Consider the following 17,625-nt stretch of genomic DNA (forward strand, 5'->3'; position numbering starts at 1 on the left):
TGTCTGTTCTCTGCAAGTTCGACCAGTGTGCATCTTCAAAACGCTGTTTCAGCCCTCCCTGACTCCACCACACCCAACTCCTGCTTCCACATAGGAGAGCACCTCTGGGTGTGGCTCATCTCTGTTTCCTCACGCCCCTCAAAGCATCTGCCGGGGACTCCCTGGCACTGACTCCCTCTGCCTGCTCAGGCTTCACTTCATTCCTCACTTGAATTTCCTCAAGAGCAAATCATCCATGGGGCTACCTCTGATCTCTGGGGCAACTCTCAAGAATCCAGCAGAGGAGGGAGGGGGGATCAAAATGAGACTGATGAGAAGGACTTGAGGAAAACTTCTAGAAAGAAGAGACCAGACATTAAGCAGGGATGTGTGAGAAATACTGGTTTTTATTGATTGGCACAGTATTACAACCTACAGTTTCAATGCCCTTCCCTCCCACACAGTTCAAGTGGAAAGAAAACTGATTAACACATAGGAAGGAACAGCACACTCACGGGTTAAAGCATTTGTTTTACACAAGGAGTGGGATGGGGGGTGGGATTTTAGGGATAATACCAGGGTTCCATCTAGACCATGGGGGAGGGCTTTGCTGTCCTCTGCTGCCAGCATTACACGGGGCATACTTTAGTAAGGGGGCAGCTACACGCGGCTGGCCGGTTACTACAGGGGGGAAGTGGGACTCGAATCTCGGAGTACCTGTCTCGTACCCAAACCTGGACTTTTTTTTCAGCCCTCCTCCACAACTGCCTGCACCCACAGGAAATAGGTGTGAAGGAAGCCGAAGGACGGCCTCCGAGAGAAAGGGAAGCAGGCAAACTCAGTTTCCTTCCGCCTTCTCTGGACTGTCCCCCTCCCCTTGGCCCCGAAGAGCACTGAGAAGGCCTTCCTAGCGAACGCTGTGGAGAGACTGGGAGCAGGCCATATCTGGCCTGGTAGCTCTGAACGGGTAGAGAGGAAAATGTGATTTTCCATACAATACCAAGCAAGGTTGTTTTGGGAATGAAAATAAATGGAAAACAAGACCATCCCCCGTGGGTTGGGAGCGCTGAGGTCCCAGAGCGCACTGGGATTGTGGTAAGGGCAATATTCCTAAAGCCCGGTTCCACAACACAGCGCCAGGTTCCTGGAGGTTAAGGGACCATAACCAACCTCTCCTCCCAAACAGGTGCCTTTCCTTGGATTCCCCGGTTCTGTTGAGCTCATTCGAGATTATTCTGCCACCTTTCCCCAGGACGTGAGGGCTCAGCTCATTGGTCCTTCCGCTCTCTACCCCTTCTACAAACACTCAGCACACTCCTCAACAGGTGACCCATTCTCACCTGCAGAATGGCCACCGAGGAACCAGATCACCGGGAAGGCTAAGCTGTCTGCTTTTCTGTGTGGTCCTGATGGAAGGAGACAAAAGCAGACTTCTGGTGGGGTCAGAACAGTCTGGTTTGGGTGTGTGGGTCCCTGGCTCTCTGTCTCAGCCCTGGAGCCTTGGTCATTTAAGCTTCAGACAAAACATATATAAGCATGACTGGGGAAGGACAAATACTTTGTCCTTCAGAAAAAGTTAAACTCAACACATCTTGGCTACTTTGCCTCCATCCAAAGGGTTCCTTGGAAATACTTGTTGAACTTGGCCAAAGGGAGACAGCACCTGGACCTGGATCTGGACCTAGGCCGCAATGAAAACACTTGCAACAGAAGGGGAGCAAGAGTGGAGTGGAGGTGAGCGTGGTTAGGAAAACCCTCAAATAAGCCTTATGCTGCCTGAGACCATACTCTGCGGCTCAGAGAACAGGGCTGGGGCCTCACTGCTTCCTCAGAGCCCATCCCCTGCCAGGGCCAATGGGCAGGATGTGAGAAAGGTCCCTGAACTAAAAACTGGGCTCTTTATACAGAAGCAAGTATAAAGATGCTACTATAACGGGCAGCCAGAGATGCCTGCTTTTCTGTGACAACACCCTTAAATGCTACTGCCTCCTTAAACACATGGCAATCTGGTAGTTATCTTTCTTAAGACAGATGCACTGACATTTTACTTATTCTAACCACCAACTTTTTGTTCAATTATAAACCAGTCTGAATGCTTTCAGACTATGAAACAATAAAAGCAGACCTGACATGTATACAGCCGCACCCCACACTGTCTCTTTTACAAGAGTGGACCCACTGGTTTTCTAACTACGAAACGAAACGCAGCACCATGTGGCTGCTGGGCCCTGAATGACCTTGCGCACCTGTGCCCTGGGCAGCACGCCTGTGCCCGTGCACAGGCGAGTGACAGGGGCAGGTTCTCAGAGGCTAACACAGCAGCAGAGGATCTGGCTAACGGAGGATTTTGGAGAAAGTCCCTTTGGGTTCTGAGCAAAAAGTGCTCTCAGTCATGTGGGAGGAGGCCGAAGGGCAAGTCTGGGTCTATGCACATGGCTCAGACACCTGCCGCTCCCTTCTGTATCCACTCCCTCCCGTAACCAAGCTGCGTGCTGGCCTGAGAGGGCCCTCAAAGTCCTTACCTCCCCTCAGAGCTCTGGAAACTCCCCAAGACCCTAACGTCGGCCAGGCCCCTGTGGTGACCCTGGGTGGAGCAGGCCTACCTGTGCTGGTACTGTGCGTCTCCAAAGTCAGCCTGTACCTTCCCTGGCGTAAGTCATATCTGTTATGCAAGACCAAGCCTTAACCCTGAAATGCTGTTTTCTACCCAATGGGACAGAAATGGGGTGTAGGAGGCTACGTGGATCTATTGCTGTTCTAATTAGCACAGGGTGTTCAGATGGCCGGGCTCATATCGATATCACTTCCTGCAGGAATCTACAGTCCACCTCACTGGAGAAATGACTTCCTAAAGGTGAGCCACTCACCCACTCTACAGACGGGGGAGTCCGGTCTTGAGGCCCAGCATCGGGACTGGGGCATCTTGCTTTTTTCCTGAGGAGTTGCAAAGCCTTAAGGTTTTGATCTTAATGCCTGCCTGGGACCTCAAGCCCGCACGAGTGATGTTACTGTATTGTTGGAAAGTTCCTTGAAAGGTTCATCCCACAGATAACACAGTTCACAGATGGTGAGCCATTTAGTAGGTAAGTGTTCCAGACCAGAATTTATGTTCCCCAACTCAAGGATTAATAGAATCTTCACCTCTGGCCTGGCGGCAGTAGGGGTGGAAGGATGGGTAGCACATTGAAGTGGAGATGAAGCTGGAAAATGACAAGACCGCTGCCTCTGTATCTTTTAGAGCCTATCTCCAGGGGTTTAAATGCCTTTTTTGCTGTTCTAGTGGCCCCTGTTTGGGGTTAAGAACTGGGAATGTAAACCGAAGGAAACCTATTTAACTAGACAACTGATCAGAGGAACAGAAACAGTGACTCGCTACCTCCTAGGTATTACCCTTGCTTTTTCAGCCAGAAGCACTTCCCTCTCCTGCAGAGGCCCTCCTGGGGCGCTCAGTTCCGAGTCAAGGCGGCTTTTCCGGGCACTCCCCTTGCCAGGTGGACAGTCCCATTCTCAAAGACAAGCTCAGGCTCACAAATCATCACGATAAACAAAGCTTCAGGGGAGGAACATGCCTTTTCACTCCGAAAGCTTCATGCTGCAGAGACACGTGAGATCAATCATGTGACTGTTGGCCTCAGCTCAAGTAGTCCGTTAGAATCAACACCAAATGGTATTCTTTATTTATTAATGTTTAAGGGGATTAGGAGGACAACAATTGGATTAATCTGAAGGTGAGACGTATCATTTTTTTCAGATGGCCTGACTAGGCATTCTCCATCCTGAAAGGTTATCAAGCTAATGGAAAAACACTGTCAGAGTGTGAAGCTGCCCTTTCAGAGGCAGAAGTGGAAGGCTCCTGGCTTCCCAAGGAGAGTCCGCCTAAAATCTCCAGGTTCCCAGGACTTGTGATGACCTCACAGGATGTAGTATAGTCTAAAGATTGCAGTATTTGGCAGTTTACAATTTACTTGAAAATCTAGAATGTCTCACTGCTTTAGGTGACATCTAAGCTGACATGGAAAACACAGCTCTTAGGGATGGTGTGGACTCTGTGACAAGCTCACCCCAGAGCACAGAGACTGACTCTGGGGTACTTTCCCACCTACTCCAGGTGAAGGGGGTGCCCTGATGGGGCAAGGCTGGGGCCACTAAGGTCAAAGGCTGCACAGCCTTGTGGAAACAGGCTCCAACCCATCAGGGCTCGGAAGGAACAACTCCCACCCCAACTGGGCAGTACGCACGCACAGCCTCAGGACTGACCTCTTTTAAAGTCTTCAAGAACAAGAACCCGAGGAGCCACCTGCATCACTGAATCCCCAACAATCTCCTCTCCCTAGAACTGCTTGAGCTGACCATCCTGCATGTCTATTTCTTTGAAAAGATATTGATGTGCCTGTACTTGGGGTCAAGATGAAGCTACACTAACTCTTGGTTCTCTCGAAGCAAAAATTTACCTCCATGTGGAGATTTCTCCAGGTTATTTTAGTTCTTCATTGACTGTTAACTAGGATGGGCTGAGAGAACACTTCGGAAATATTAAAAAATCATACAGTTGTGGCAAAAATCACATTGTGGTTATTAAAGCCTTTTTTGTAAACTAAACTAAACAAACAAAAAAATATGGCTCAGGCTAAGCTGTTTAAGAAAAAAGATCAGGTGGGGAGATGAACAGAGGTGTGAATACAGCAGTGGATGGGAATGACGAACACACCCAGGTCAGCAGAAGACCCGTCTGGCTGAGGACGTTCAGAAGCAGCCCCCAACGAGCACTGTACGTGGAGGAGAGAAAGGGGAAGAGAAAGCGTGGTTTTGTGGGGAACTTTTCCTTCTAGAATTCAAGGTGACTTCTTCTAAGCGAGTGTGAGAGACTTTACATCGGCTGACTCCCAACATCAAAACAGAACTATTTCTCTGCCATGAAGCAACCTGACTATGTAGCAACAAGAGTACAAAAAACTGCAAACACTCTCAGAGGGCAGTGACCCTCTCTACTCACGGAAGCTGCCGGCAGCAAGGACTCGGGCCTCCCTTTGCGTAGCTCTCACAACGCAATCCTGTGGGGGGAAGCCCTGTGGCCAAGCCACCTCCCAGGCCTTGCTGCGCCTCCAGCAGGTAACACTTCCCCACCTCTCACCCCTCCAGATGGCCTCAGCTCAGACCCAGCAGTGAGGGAGCCCTCTTCACACAGGGCAGATAGGGCAGCAGACATTTGTAAAAACCACAGTCAATCCTGCAACTTTTCCATCCTGTGATGTTTGCTGTGAGAAAAATCAAGACTTCTGTTTCATGGGCTGCACTATCCTAGAGGCTACAAAAAACCCAAAGTGGCTGACCTCTAGTAGTCCTTCTCTTTCTCTCTTATACACACACACACACACACACACAGAGTCCTGTTCCAAAAAAAAAAAAAAAAATGTCATGATCTCACTGATGTTTCCCCAAGGGCTTCAAATTATGAACAAATTTAAATTTTAAAAATTCTATCGCTATCTTTCTCCATCCTGAGTATGGTGGACTCCAATGGACACTCCAGTAATAGTCAGATTCTAAGACATGTCCGTTCACTTTAAGAAAGAGACTTTATGTCTGCCCTGAACACAGGAAGGAATCTGTTTCTGCCAAGCCTGAAGAAGGTAAGCACTTGCAGAATTAATGGCAAATCAGTGTTGTTGGAACATTCTGCAAGTAAGGTAAGCCTGGTGCTCTTCTCTGTTTTGTTTTCTTTGGGGGAGACAGGAAGGCTACTGCGACCATGCATCCAAGTAACCTATCACGACAGGGCTCTACCACACATCAGGAGACAGCCATGGTGTTGATGGTGCCAGGGAGGGACAGACACCAAGCCCCGGCCATCAGAATCCCAGTGCAACAGACAAAAGCACCAGTTTCAACAATTCTGGTATTGGACAAAGCCTCCTTTTGTCAGTTGAGGAAGCAGCAGCACAATCTCTCCAGTTAACTGCATTAATGGGATCTATTCATGACTGAAAAATACTTCTTGGCACAGTTCATGTTCCTGACCCAAAGACAGCAACAACAATCCAAACTGGATTTTGCAGGGTAGTGTATTATTACACCAGCCCAGTGAAAACTTCAGATCACTAAAAACGCACAAATTATTATTAACACTGCAGTTCCTATTTCAGGAGTACTGACTGTTTTCCTGCAAAGCACTTTCTGTATCATAAAGGCAGAATTTATTTGGAAGACTGTGTTTTGGGGATTCCATTTAGTGCTTAGTTGAATTTATTTTACAGCCCCTTTTATTTATTTGGAGAAAACCCCAGAATGCTCCAAATCAGGTGATAAGTAGCAGTGTGTTCATTTCAAGTAGAACACGTGGGCAGTGAGTTGGCATTTAGACTCAAATCCCGTGGTGCTTTCTATCCACTGGGACCCTTCCGTGGGGACAGGATTCCTTTCCCAGAGGTAGAGTGATGCTAAGGAAACTGCCAGCCCTGCTTTTTGGCTCTGTGTTTAAGACTGGGAGAGAAGATGCAAACTGAGAACTGATAGCAAATTAAAGTTCAACTGACGCTCCCCAAAACGCTGAACGTTAAATGACCAGGCCTACCAGATATACACATTTCTTTTAGCGGGAGGGAAGAACAAAAGTTTTTCAAAGTTTGAGTATTTATTAGATTTTTTAAATAAAGAGAACTACGATTTTAATTTCACATCTCAGCCGTGTTTTGACAAAGGAGATGCCACTAACAGTTTAGCAATAAACTCCTGTCCCAAAGCCAGGGATTGATCAGGGTCCCCCCGCCCCACCCCCAGTCTCTAGACCCTTTTCTGTGCGCTTGTCTAGTAAACAACACAATTGGCAAATGAAGCCAGCATCCAACCTGTATCAAAAACCAACAAGACAGTCTGCAGTGAGCCAACGCATGTAGCCGTTCTAGTAAATGATTAAGCATTCTCCCGTACCACTTCTCAGCAGACGATGGACCTTTCACATCCTGGTGGGAGACAAATTTAATATTTCTGAGCATGCTCCATGGTGTAATTACAAGTGCTATACCATTACAAAGACAAGCAAACATCTGAATTTTCCTCCTGTGTACTTTTCAGGAACGTAACATGGTTACCCAGAACGGGACAGGGCTGTGCAGCTGCGCCTGCCAAGCACAGCTGGATGCTTCCGGCACAAGGACCATGTCCAGCTCCGTGCAGTGTAAGGCATGGACGCACAGGGAGAGAGGCTGCTGTAGGCGGTAAGTAGCATTATGGAAAAAACTCCAAACCAGCAGGAGAGAAACAGTGCTCGATGCTCCAGTTTTTTTGATAGTAATCCCAAGAATCCAGTTCAAATCCCTATTGTCAACACATAGGGAGGAATTCAATTTCTAGCATTGTTTCTCCGGATCTGAGCTGAGGCCATTTGCTCCTGGCTTAGTAATAAAAAACAAAATAGGTTTCTTCCTGTTTCTTTCTTGGCGTGGAAACACAGCTTCGAGAAGAGAAGGCGTGAGTCCTGGGAGACTATGAAGCAGCTAAACCCTTCCCGGACCCTATGTAACTACACCAGCAACTGGGGAAAGGAGAGGGTGGGGAAACTCACCTAGCCACTAGCATCAAAAATGAAAAAGCTAATGAATTGTGAGGCTCTCCACTTCAGAAACACCCCAATTTGAAAAGTAAAACCTTGAAAAATTAAAACAAATGCCTCTTCTAAAAGTCATTTATTTACATATTATATGTCCAGTATATAATGTGTAGATAAATGCACCCTGCAGTGAAAGTGACCAACCTACTGGACTGAACAGCACATCATGGGACAAATTCTTGAAAGGTTTCATCTCATACTGGATATCTTTTAATAATAAAAAAAAAATCTGGCCAGGGCTGGGATGAGACAAACAGGAACACTTCAGAATCCAAGGCAGAGGGAAGGCTGTTTGCCTCTTTAGAGAGTTGTAGGGGTGTGAAAAGGGAGAGACAGATCATGCACAAAAGTACTTACAAATTACATACCCAACCCCCACCCCCTCAATAAAAAGAGAAGAAAAAGCCCCATCACTTAACACCAAACAGCAACATTATCAATAAACCCTTTCTCTGCTGCCCATCATGCCTTATTTGAACGAGGAGGCCTGTGAGGAGAGGTGAAAGAGCAAGGGTGAGAGGGAAGACCTGCACTTCAGTCTCATTTCCAATTTCCACTTCTCTTACAGGAAATCTTCAGTCATCTGATGCCTGGCATCGAGCTCTGAGCAGATACTGAGTATGTGGGGGCCACGAGCGGGGTGCCGTTGTTGGCTGAGTAGCCTTGTCTCAACGTTTCAAAATACGAGGCCTGCACCGGTTTGTGACACTGCAGCACGTTTATGGCATCTTCTATTTTAAACCATTCCCGCTTCCTTCCTGTGGAGGCAGAGAGTAAAAGAAATTAGTACAAAAGGGAAGCAGCCGCAGGTTTCTGATCCTGTCACTTTTGAGAAAACACAGGGAAAAAACCCACAGAAACGACTGTCATTAATGTTTTTCTTTTCTTTTTAAAGTTATTTATTTATTTATGGCTGCACTGGGTCTCGCTGCTGCGCGAGGGCTGTCTCTAGCTGCAGACAGTGGGGGCAATACTCCACTGCAGCACGCAGGCTTCTCGTTGGGGCTGGTTCTCTTGCTGCAGGGGCTCTAGGGCGTGCATGCTTCAGTAGCTGTTCCAAGGCACGTGGAATGTTCCTGGACCAGGGATCAAACTCATGTTGCCTGCACTGGTAGGCAGACTCTTAACTGCTAGACCACCAGCGAAGTCCTTCTTTCCTTTTTTAAACAGAAGTACAAATGACCCAAAACACAGTATATGAGTTCCAGGTATACAACCACAGTGATCTGACGTTTCCGTTGCTGTTCTTGTTATTCAGGTGCTAAACTGAGTACAATTCTTTGCGACCCCATGGACTGCAGCATGCCAGGCTTCTCTGTACTTCACTATTTCCTGGAGTTTGCTCAAACTCATGTCCATTAAGTCGGTGATGCCATCCAACCATGTCTCATCCTGTTGCTCCCTTCTCCTCGTGCCTTCGATCTTTCCCAGCAGCAGGGTCATTTCCAATGAGTTAGCTCTTCTCATCAGGTGACCTCCATCATAGCTCAGTAAAGAATCTGCCTGCAATGCAGGACACTAGGGATCGACTCCTGGGTCTGGAAGGTCCCCTGGAGAAGGAAATGGCAATCCACTCCAGTATTCTTGCCTGGAAAATCCCATGGACAGAGGAGCCTGGCGGGCTACAGTCCATGGAGTCACAAGAGTAGGACACAACTTAGCAACTCAACCACCACCACCACCACCATTAGGGAGCTGAAGTACTGGAGCTTCAGCTTCAACTTCAGTCCTTCCCATGAATATTTAGTGTTCACAATGACTGATATTTCTACATAGTACAGAAGAGCCAGAATGGTTATCAACATTTAATAAATATATTTTTCCTATTTTCTTTTCTAACAAGGGTGACGGAAGCACACTTTGTATGTGTCAAATACTATACCAATGCCTAATGCAGAAAACAGGTAAGAAAACTGAAGAACTGAGAGTAACGGTGTGAAGCTTGTACTCTAGAAAGAACCACTGCTAGCTGTTTCTCCAGCTCCTGGGCCTCTGGCCTTCCGTGGCTGACACATACGTGCCTGAAGCCCAGCCAGCATTCCCATCGCCCGCAAAAATAGACATGAAGCTGATGCAGCTTCCAGAATTACTGGGATGGCTGACCTGTAACCAGGTATTTATTTTAAAAATCCTGTCTAAGAGTGATATATCTGGGATTTCCGTGATTGTCTACTGGTTAAGAATCCACCTTGCAATGCAAGGGACACGAGTTTGATCCCTGATAGGGAAACTAAGATCCCACACGCCAAGGAGCAACTGAGCCCAAGAACCACAACTAGAGAGCCTGTGTGCCACAATAAAGATCCCACACGATGCAACTAAGACTCGACACAGCCAAATATAAATAACTTAAAAAAAAAAAAAAGATGCTGAAAGGGATAGTTGGGGAAAAAAAAAAAAAAAGAGTGGACTTCCCTGGTAGTACAGAGGGTAAGAATTGCCTCCCAATGAAGGGAACACAGGTTTGATCGCTGGTCCAGGAAGATTCCACATGTTTCGAAGCAACTAAGCCTGTGAGCCACGACTACTGAGCCCGTGTGCTGCAACCAGTGGAGCCTGAGTGCCTGGAGCCCGTGCTCCACAAGAGAAGACACCACAGTGAGATGCCCAAGCACAGCAACGAAGAGGAGCGCCTGCTCGCTGCAACCAGGAAAAGCCTGGGCACAGCACTGAAGACCCAGCGCAGCCAAAAATAAATAAAAAGAGTGATGTATCTACAGTAAAGAAAATATTTTCTTAAAAAGAGGAAAATATAATCTCAATATAATTACTATTAACTTTTCAGTGTATTTCAAAAATTTTTTCAAATGCATGTTTTAAAATCCTTTATTATTTTTTCTCTGACAAAGCTAACAAAAGATCATTGGTTAAAACTGGGAAAAACAGAAGCAAGCATAAAGAACAAGATAATTACCTGTAATCTTACAAACTAGAAGTAACTACTCTTACTACCTTAGTGCATTTGCTTATCTTTCACCTTATTTGAAAAAGACACAGCTATCTCAACAATTATAATTGGGATCATGCTTTAAGGTGCTCTGAATTCCTTGGAGGCCCTGACAGAGTGCTGCTGTTGGGAACATGGACGCTGATGCTAATCTGCTGGGCTCCAGTCATATCAAAGGCTCTAATCAGCCACCCAGGCTCGGGCAAGTTACTGAGCCTCTCTGTGCCCCTCTTTCCTCCTCTATAAAACAGAGATAATCAACAGTACTTATCTCACAAGTCTGCTGTGAGGGGTACTACGTCAAGCACTTGAACAATACCTGGCACAAAGTACATGCTGTAAGACAATGCGTTATTATGGCTGTTGCTGCTGCTTTTCCACTTCACGCTGCTTCTTAAGCACTCTTCTCAGTATGACACGTAGTGGTTGTGATACACTGTCTAGTATGGATGTAACGTCATTCACTTAACTGTTTCTCCACCACTGGACATCAACAGCCTGCTATTTTAATTATTATAAAGAATGCTACAATTTAAAAAAATCTGAACCTTATATGGCTAGTGACATGCCAAATAGCCTTCCAGAAAGGACGTGCTGATCCCCAATCCTGCTTCTGTGCCGGAACGTCAGTCTCACCACACTCCTGCCAGCATTGTTAACTGCTGTTTGTCACTGCCAATTCTTTAGGTGAAAACCAGTACCTCATCTTTGTTTACATTTCAAATTCCTATTTTGATGTAGCCTTAATTAGTATACACATAATTCTATACCCTGTTTTCATTCACCTACTCAGTCTCATAAGCACTTCTCTGTGGCACACAGCTTTCATAAGTATGTGTGTAACAGCTGCCTAACATTCCATCAGATGAATGGACCTTGGATCACTTGTCATTCACTGACCTGTATATTTTAAGACCCAATTTTTCACCTGAAAATGGCTTATGTGAAGAAAGGCTAACAGGCTTACTCCCTGTTAGCTATCTAAAACGTATTTTAGATAGTTTCATTAGGGTCAATTCTCAGCAGGAACACAGCTTGTTTGGCTGTTATCAGAGCAATGGTGCCTTAAAAATGAGTATCACAAGTGTACAACTCGGACCCAACAGAGTAGTCTGAGGACAGGGCCTGCCACACCACACTCATCTCTGGCCCCAACACCAGCTATCAAAGAGTCTATTTTTAATAGCCCCTCACCAAATTTATTTATACTTAAGCTTACTGCATTCTTATCAAATACAAAGCAACTAAAAACTGAAAGGTCGTGAAATGTCCAGATCAACAGTGCTGACAGGCACGATGGCGAAGCACGTGCTAACAACTGAGAGGTTCTGATAAGTAAATTCTATTTGCCAAAGTTATAACAGAAAGTAAATTAATTTTATGTTTTTCTAGGCTTTTCCTTCAGAGCTCAAAGATTAAAACCATGAACCAATCATTAAATTACCTCACTTTTTAGGTCAAAAGATATATATATACACACAACCGATCTGGGATCACTGAAAATGGCTCCTTAGGAGAAAAGGCGAGTTCACCTCAAGGGTAACATGAATGTAACCGGTAGTTTCCAGGTACTTCCCACCACTCTGCACCTACTACACAGCTCTGGAGGGAGGGCTCACACCAATGAAGTCAGTTTCCTCCAACAATATGAATAAGCATCGCAACAACAGCTGCAGTCCTGCTCTCACTGGGGGTCAGTGGCCAACAGAAAGCCTAGCAATGTAGAGGCCACGATTAATATCTGCTTGGGAGGATCCAATTTGGTTTTAGAAAAATCCAATTCTGGTTTTATTCTTATGGGCCTTGTCTCTAATTGTTGACTATGCATCCAACTTCAGCTTCCTTTTAAACATTTAAAAATATAATAGTACTTTTCACAAGTTCAAAAACAGACATGCTTATTTAAACACATCCTTCTGTTATTTCTTTTCTTTATCAGGCTCTCGCCTGTGCTTCTGGGTAAAGAGCTGCAGTGTGGCCAAGGCCAGTCGTGAGAGCTCTTAGGAGGCCATCTGGGGACAACTTACCGATGCTGACCGAGTCTTCCCAGTCTTCCAGCACTTCTGTGACAATGAGCACATAGACATACGTTCTATGCTTCCTCTCCTGGTTCTGAAGGGCAGAAAGAGAGGGACAGAGAGTTTTTCCTTAGAGAGCTGAGAAACCAAACAGACTCTATGCATATGTCCAGGGAGCTCAGATCCAAGGACTTCTTTTACTTTTGTCGTCCGACAATCAGATATGGAATGGCGCCAGCTGGCCTACTTAAAACATGCCACGCTTGAATCAGAGGGTGAGCTCTTTGGCTGGGCTTCCAAAGCCAAGGCTTTACACCCTGGTTTTTCCTTCTTCTCCCTAAAAAGCAACTTCTCAAAAATACTGAGAAAAGGATCGGGGACCTCTTGAGAAAAGGTATGAAGTACATTTAACTAGTTAGCACAGCAGAAAAATAAAGAGACTGTGATGGGCAGAGGGCCCATTCACGCAAGCCAGCTGATTACCTCACACATGGCCCCTCCTCCTATTAGCCCTGCTCATCTTTATCCCGATTTCTGACTTTCTCCAAATCCCTACTCTAGCCTAAGTGCTTGTTAGTCTCTTCTGCTGCAGCTGCTCATCTCTTTCTCCTGTCTCCTCATTATCTACCCCTTCTCATATCTTGAGGAGAGGAAGAGAGGTAGAGATGGGAAAAACAGTTCTTACACATAATTCTAGCTGTATGGAGGAGATTAATGGGATTTTAAAAGAGAAAGCACAGTATTCTCTCCTGGTGCTGCATGGTTTTGAAAACTTGGTGAAACAAAGATGGCATCTTTCCCAGATGAAGACTGCAATGGGGACTTCTGTGGCAGTCCAGTGGTTAAGACTCTGAACTCCCAGTGCAGGGGGTACAGGCTTGATCCCTGATCAGGGAACTACGATCCCACATGGTCAAAAAAAAAAAAAAAAAAAGACAGTAATGGACAGTGTTTATGTCCCCGCCAGAAAGCGAAGCGAAGTTGCTCAGTCGTGTCCGACATTTTGCAACCCCATGGACTGTAGCCTACCATGCTCCTCCGTCCATGGAATTTTCCAGGCAAGAGTACAGGAGTGGGTTGCCATTTCCTTCTCCAGGGGATCTTCCAGACCCAGGGATCAAACCCGGGTCTTCCACATTGCAGGCAGATACTTTACCATCTGAGCCACCCCCGCTAATACCACCCCAATTTCATGTTGAAATCCTAACCCCCAAGGTAATGGTATCAGGAAGTGGAGACAGTGGGAGGTGACTGGGTTATGACAGATGACCCTCATGAATGGAATTAGTGTTCTTATAAAACAGACCCTAGAGATGTTTGGTTCCTTCTCTGCCATCCAAGAACACAAAGCAACAGCTGTCTATGAACTAGGAAGGGGGTCCTCACCAGACACTGAATTTGCTCGGGCCTTTATCTTGGACTTCCTAGGAATCAGTTTCTATTGTTTATAAGCCACCCAATTTCTGGTATCTTTGTTATAGAAGTCTGAATTGTCTAAAGGTCAAGATATATATGGTTATTAATATAATACCGATTGCACCAAAGATTTTAACAGATTTACCTCAAAAATTCCAACTAATCTTCCCAATGTCCCTTTTACTCCAGCCTGAAAAAGAAAAAAGAAAAAAGTGTGCGTTGACATTGCTTACAGTGCTGGTCTCATTCTGAATCTTCTCGACTAATCTGTAAAACAGAAGTAAACTGTAAAACAGAAGTAAAAAGCAAGAGGACACAGCTCAGGTGGACCCCAGGTCTGTAGGAGTGCTAACAGTGTGTTCTCGAGGTCACAGACTGAAAGGAGTAGGGTATGCTCTGGGGAGAAAGTCCTCCTCTCCTGTCCAGGCCTCTCACCACTGCAAAACTGGCCAAACAGAGCAACAAGCAAGGCCACAGCCATACCAAAGATACGCTGAGGCAGGAATTACTTCGGTCATTTGCCCATTCATTCACCAATATAGACAGAATGCCTAATCTGAGCCAAATAGTGGTGCAGATGCCAGAGGTACAGTGATGAATAGGCTAGAACTCAAGTTGCATGAGAATAAGACCCTTATCTGACTTGTTCTTGGCTGTCTGTACACTGTACGTCCAGAACAGAGCTCAGCACCCAGCAGGAGCACAGCAAAGCAGTCAAGTCAACAAAAACACAGTCCGGGTAATTCTGCTAAATCACCAGTTTTATGACAGGAATGCACAGAGCATGTGATAGACAGAGAATGATGGGGAGAGGGCAACTTTACACAGTGGTTAGGCTTCTGCAGTAAATACAATGTTTATTCCATCAGTCTTTTGGTATTTTTTTTTTTAAGATCTGTGTCTTTCTGATGCATTATAGGTGAACTTTTCGATATATTCCACTTTACTAATTTACTTTTCAACCATATCCTGGATAAAGTTACCCATTTCTAGTCCCTTTTTTATTTGATATCTTTCATATCTGTGTATATCTACCTGTTTCCATTATGGACACCTTTGCTTCCATGATTTTGTTGTTGTTGTTGTTCTTTTAAAATAGAAGTTATTCCTTTATTTTTTTGAGCATCCTGAACATATTTAGTTTATCAGGTCATGCTATAACATTCATTTCATCCGAAGTTAATAAATAATTCACATTCTATTTGTGATGTTGCTGTCAGAGGCTCTCCAGAGTGGCAGTTTAGGGCTCCTGCTCCACAGGAATACAGGGACGCTGCCGCACAGCCCGCCCTCGACTGCGCCGCAGCTGTGTCCTTGCCCTCCCTGGGCCCGTATCTCGCTAAGTCTCAGCTCCTGGTGTCCTTTCCATCAGGCAGGACCTCACCCTTACTCCAAGGGCTTCAACTGCCAGCCAACCAAGGCCACGCAGGCTGCAACTGTCCTCTGCCCTTCTGCAATTCTGCTGTTTCTGATCTAAGGAGGCATCCACTTTGCTTTTGGGTCAGGCTATGTCTTTTTAGCTTTTTGGAAATGCATGGAGGATGCAGTAACTTGTTTTTTACTACAACTGCCATGTTATTTTGTACAATACATTAAAAAAAATAAGGCAAATATACTTTCAGTAGGAGCTCAGTATGTTTGTACAGAATGAACAAAAATTTTAAATAAGTTCCCTAAAAGTTATTTAGAGATATTTAATAATAGAAACAATAGAAGCCAATTCAAAGGTCTAGATTCCTGGATGAGCTATATTTTGAAATTAATTTTTGCTAATTATCTGTCAACGAATTATTTTCCTTTCTCTTGCCAACATGCTTGTTTCTTTCTCCCTTCTTTTCCCCATGTGGCTTTTGGTCTACTTGAATGCAAATGTGTACCTTTTCTTATTTAAACTGCTTTTCTACATTTTCAGAAATAATTGCACTCCACAGCCAGATAAGACTAGCTAGGTTGGACTGCATGAATTAACCAATGAAGCTACCTGGACAAGTGGGACGAGCTGGCAGGCTATGCTCATCTGGAAAGCCAGCGCTGGTCTCTGGTCCGAGGCCGCCCAAATGCGCTCAGATGGGCTCCTGAGAGGAGTCACCTGTCACCTGCCACAGGCCGCCTCTGACAGGGCCCGGGAGCAGAGCTGCCAGGCTGCAGGGGGGGCAGGCCCGAGGCAGGCTGGGAGAGGGGGCAGCACAAGGACGACTGCTAGAGGTTCACAGAACACCGTTCACATTTCTCTTCTGCAAAGTGGAAAAGATGTCTCTTCAGCAGTCACTGTTCAATTATTTATTCTTCTTAACGAAAACAAAGTACAGAAAAGGAAATACTCTTCAAATTTTAAGGGCATAAATCATCTTAATATTATGACAATACATATAATTTATTTAAAACTTTTAATTATAGTAATTTCTGCATTCAACACCAATATGTTTCTATGATTTACTCTGTGTTAGAGGCAGTTCATGCATTGGAAAAGGAAATGGCAACCCACTCCAGTGTTCTTGCCTGGAGAACCCCAGGGACGGGGGAGCCTGTTGGGCTGGCATCTATGGGGTCGCACAGAGTCGGACACGACTGATGTGACTTAGCAGCAGCAGCAGCAGAGGCAGTTAGGAAAAATATAAAAGCGTTTTTTTCTTAATGAAATAGATGCATTTTTATTGTCTAAGGTAAATCAAATAATGCTGTCATCTGTACACTGAAATTCAGTGGCATATATTTTTACTTCTAATTAGTCTAATTAATTACTTCAAATCAACAATAGTTTTATTTGTTCCTTAAATGTTTCTTTCAAGTTTTATTCTAATATTCAGGAGATCTACTTGGGGGAATTCTATCTAAGGTGATTTCTATCTTATCTACAGTATTATCTACATTAAAAGCAAAGAAATGTTCCTAATTTATCAGTTTTTAAAATTTGGCTTTAGCAGTTTTCTCAAGAGGAGGCTCTTCTTTTCTAAGAATAGGATTTTGGTTCTTTAAAACCACAGTGCTAGTAAGAGGACGATTCCTTAGAGGCAAAGGGTCTGAGACAGCGTTTACTGTAACCAAGTTACTTTTTCACAACCTTCCACAGTCCCGCTTTCATATCCTAGCTCTCTCTCAAATGCTGCCACAAGCAACTGGACAGAGATATTTTTATCTCTCACATGATTCTTGCACGCAGGTCAGGATAGGTGTCCGGATCACATCTGACAGATACTTGGCTCAGACATTTGGGGCTAAGACTTGATTCAGGGTATATGTAAGCTTGGTCCAGTCACAGTGCTGGTATAGCCTGTTTTTCTTATAATCATATGAAAGCAGTTACAATTTCAATCGGTACTGTCAAAAGCCCCCAATCCAGAGAAGTCGCCCATCTTAGCCAGTAGTAAGAATTTCAAATAAAGTAGCTGCTGCCCCTCATTATTCAACCACATGCAGGTGAGTGGTCTCTCCAACTTCAAAGTTTACAATATCAATTCTAACACTTTTGAGGTCTAGTTAACATAAATTAATTGAGCAACTGTTTACATTTTAAAAAGGAAAAAATGCAAATGTCTTTTTTCCTTTGGCAGTGTTTTACTGGGATTGGAAGTACTTACTGGAAAGGGCTGGAATGACAAGGGACACTCCAGTGTCTTGTCCTTCCCTCAGTCTCCAGGGGGTGTACCTGAGGCCCAGGC

The 17,625-nt window shown here is 45.0% G+C and overlaps 1 protein-coding gene across 2 annotated transcripts in view; it reads right to left on the reverse strand.

The window, feature by feature from the left end:
• Positions 1–366: 366 nt before the first annotated feature.
• Positions 367–17,625, reverse strand: part of NUDT3 (nudix hydrolase 3) — a 123,108-nt gene continuing 105,849 nt past the window's right edge. The window contains exons 3-5 of one of the 2 annotated variants that reach the window (XM_070777846.1): positions 14,112–14,156; positions 12,560–12,644; positions 367–8,343 (exon numbers count right to left, since the gene is read on the reverse strand). In XM_070777846.1, the coding sequence (XP_070633947.1) occupies positions 8,165–8,343; positions 12,560–12,644; positions 14,112–14,156 (309 nt within the window). In that variant the 3' untranslated portion in view covers positions 367–8,164. The remainder of the gene's footprint in view (positions 8,344–12,559; positions 12,645–14,111; positions 14,157–17,625) is intronic. The other variant, XM_070777847.1, reaches the window with a different exon arrangement.

Source organism: Bos indicus, chromosome 23 (assembly GCF_029378745.1).
Source record: "Bos indicus isolate NIAB-ARS_2022 breed Sahiwal x Tharparkar chromosome 23, NIAB-ARS_B.indTharparkar_mat_pri_1.0, whole genome shotgun sequence".
Classification (NCBI taxonomy): Eukaryota; Metazoa; Chordata; class Mammalia; order Artiodactyla; family Bovidae; genus Bos; species Bos indicus.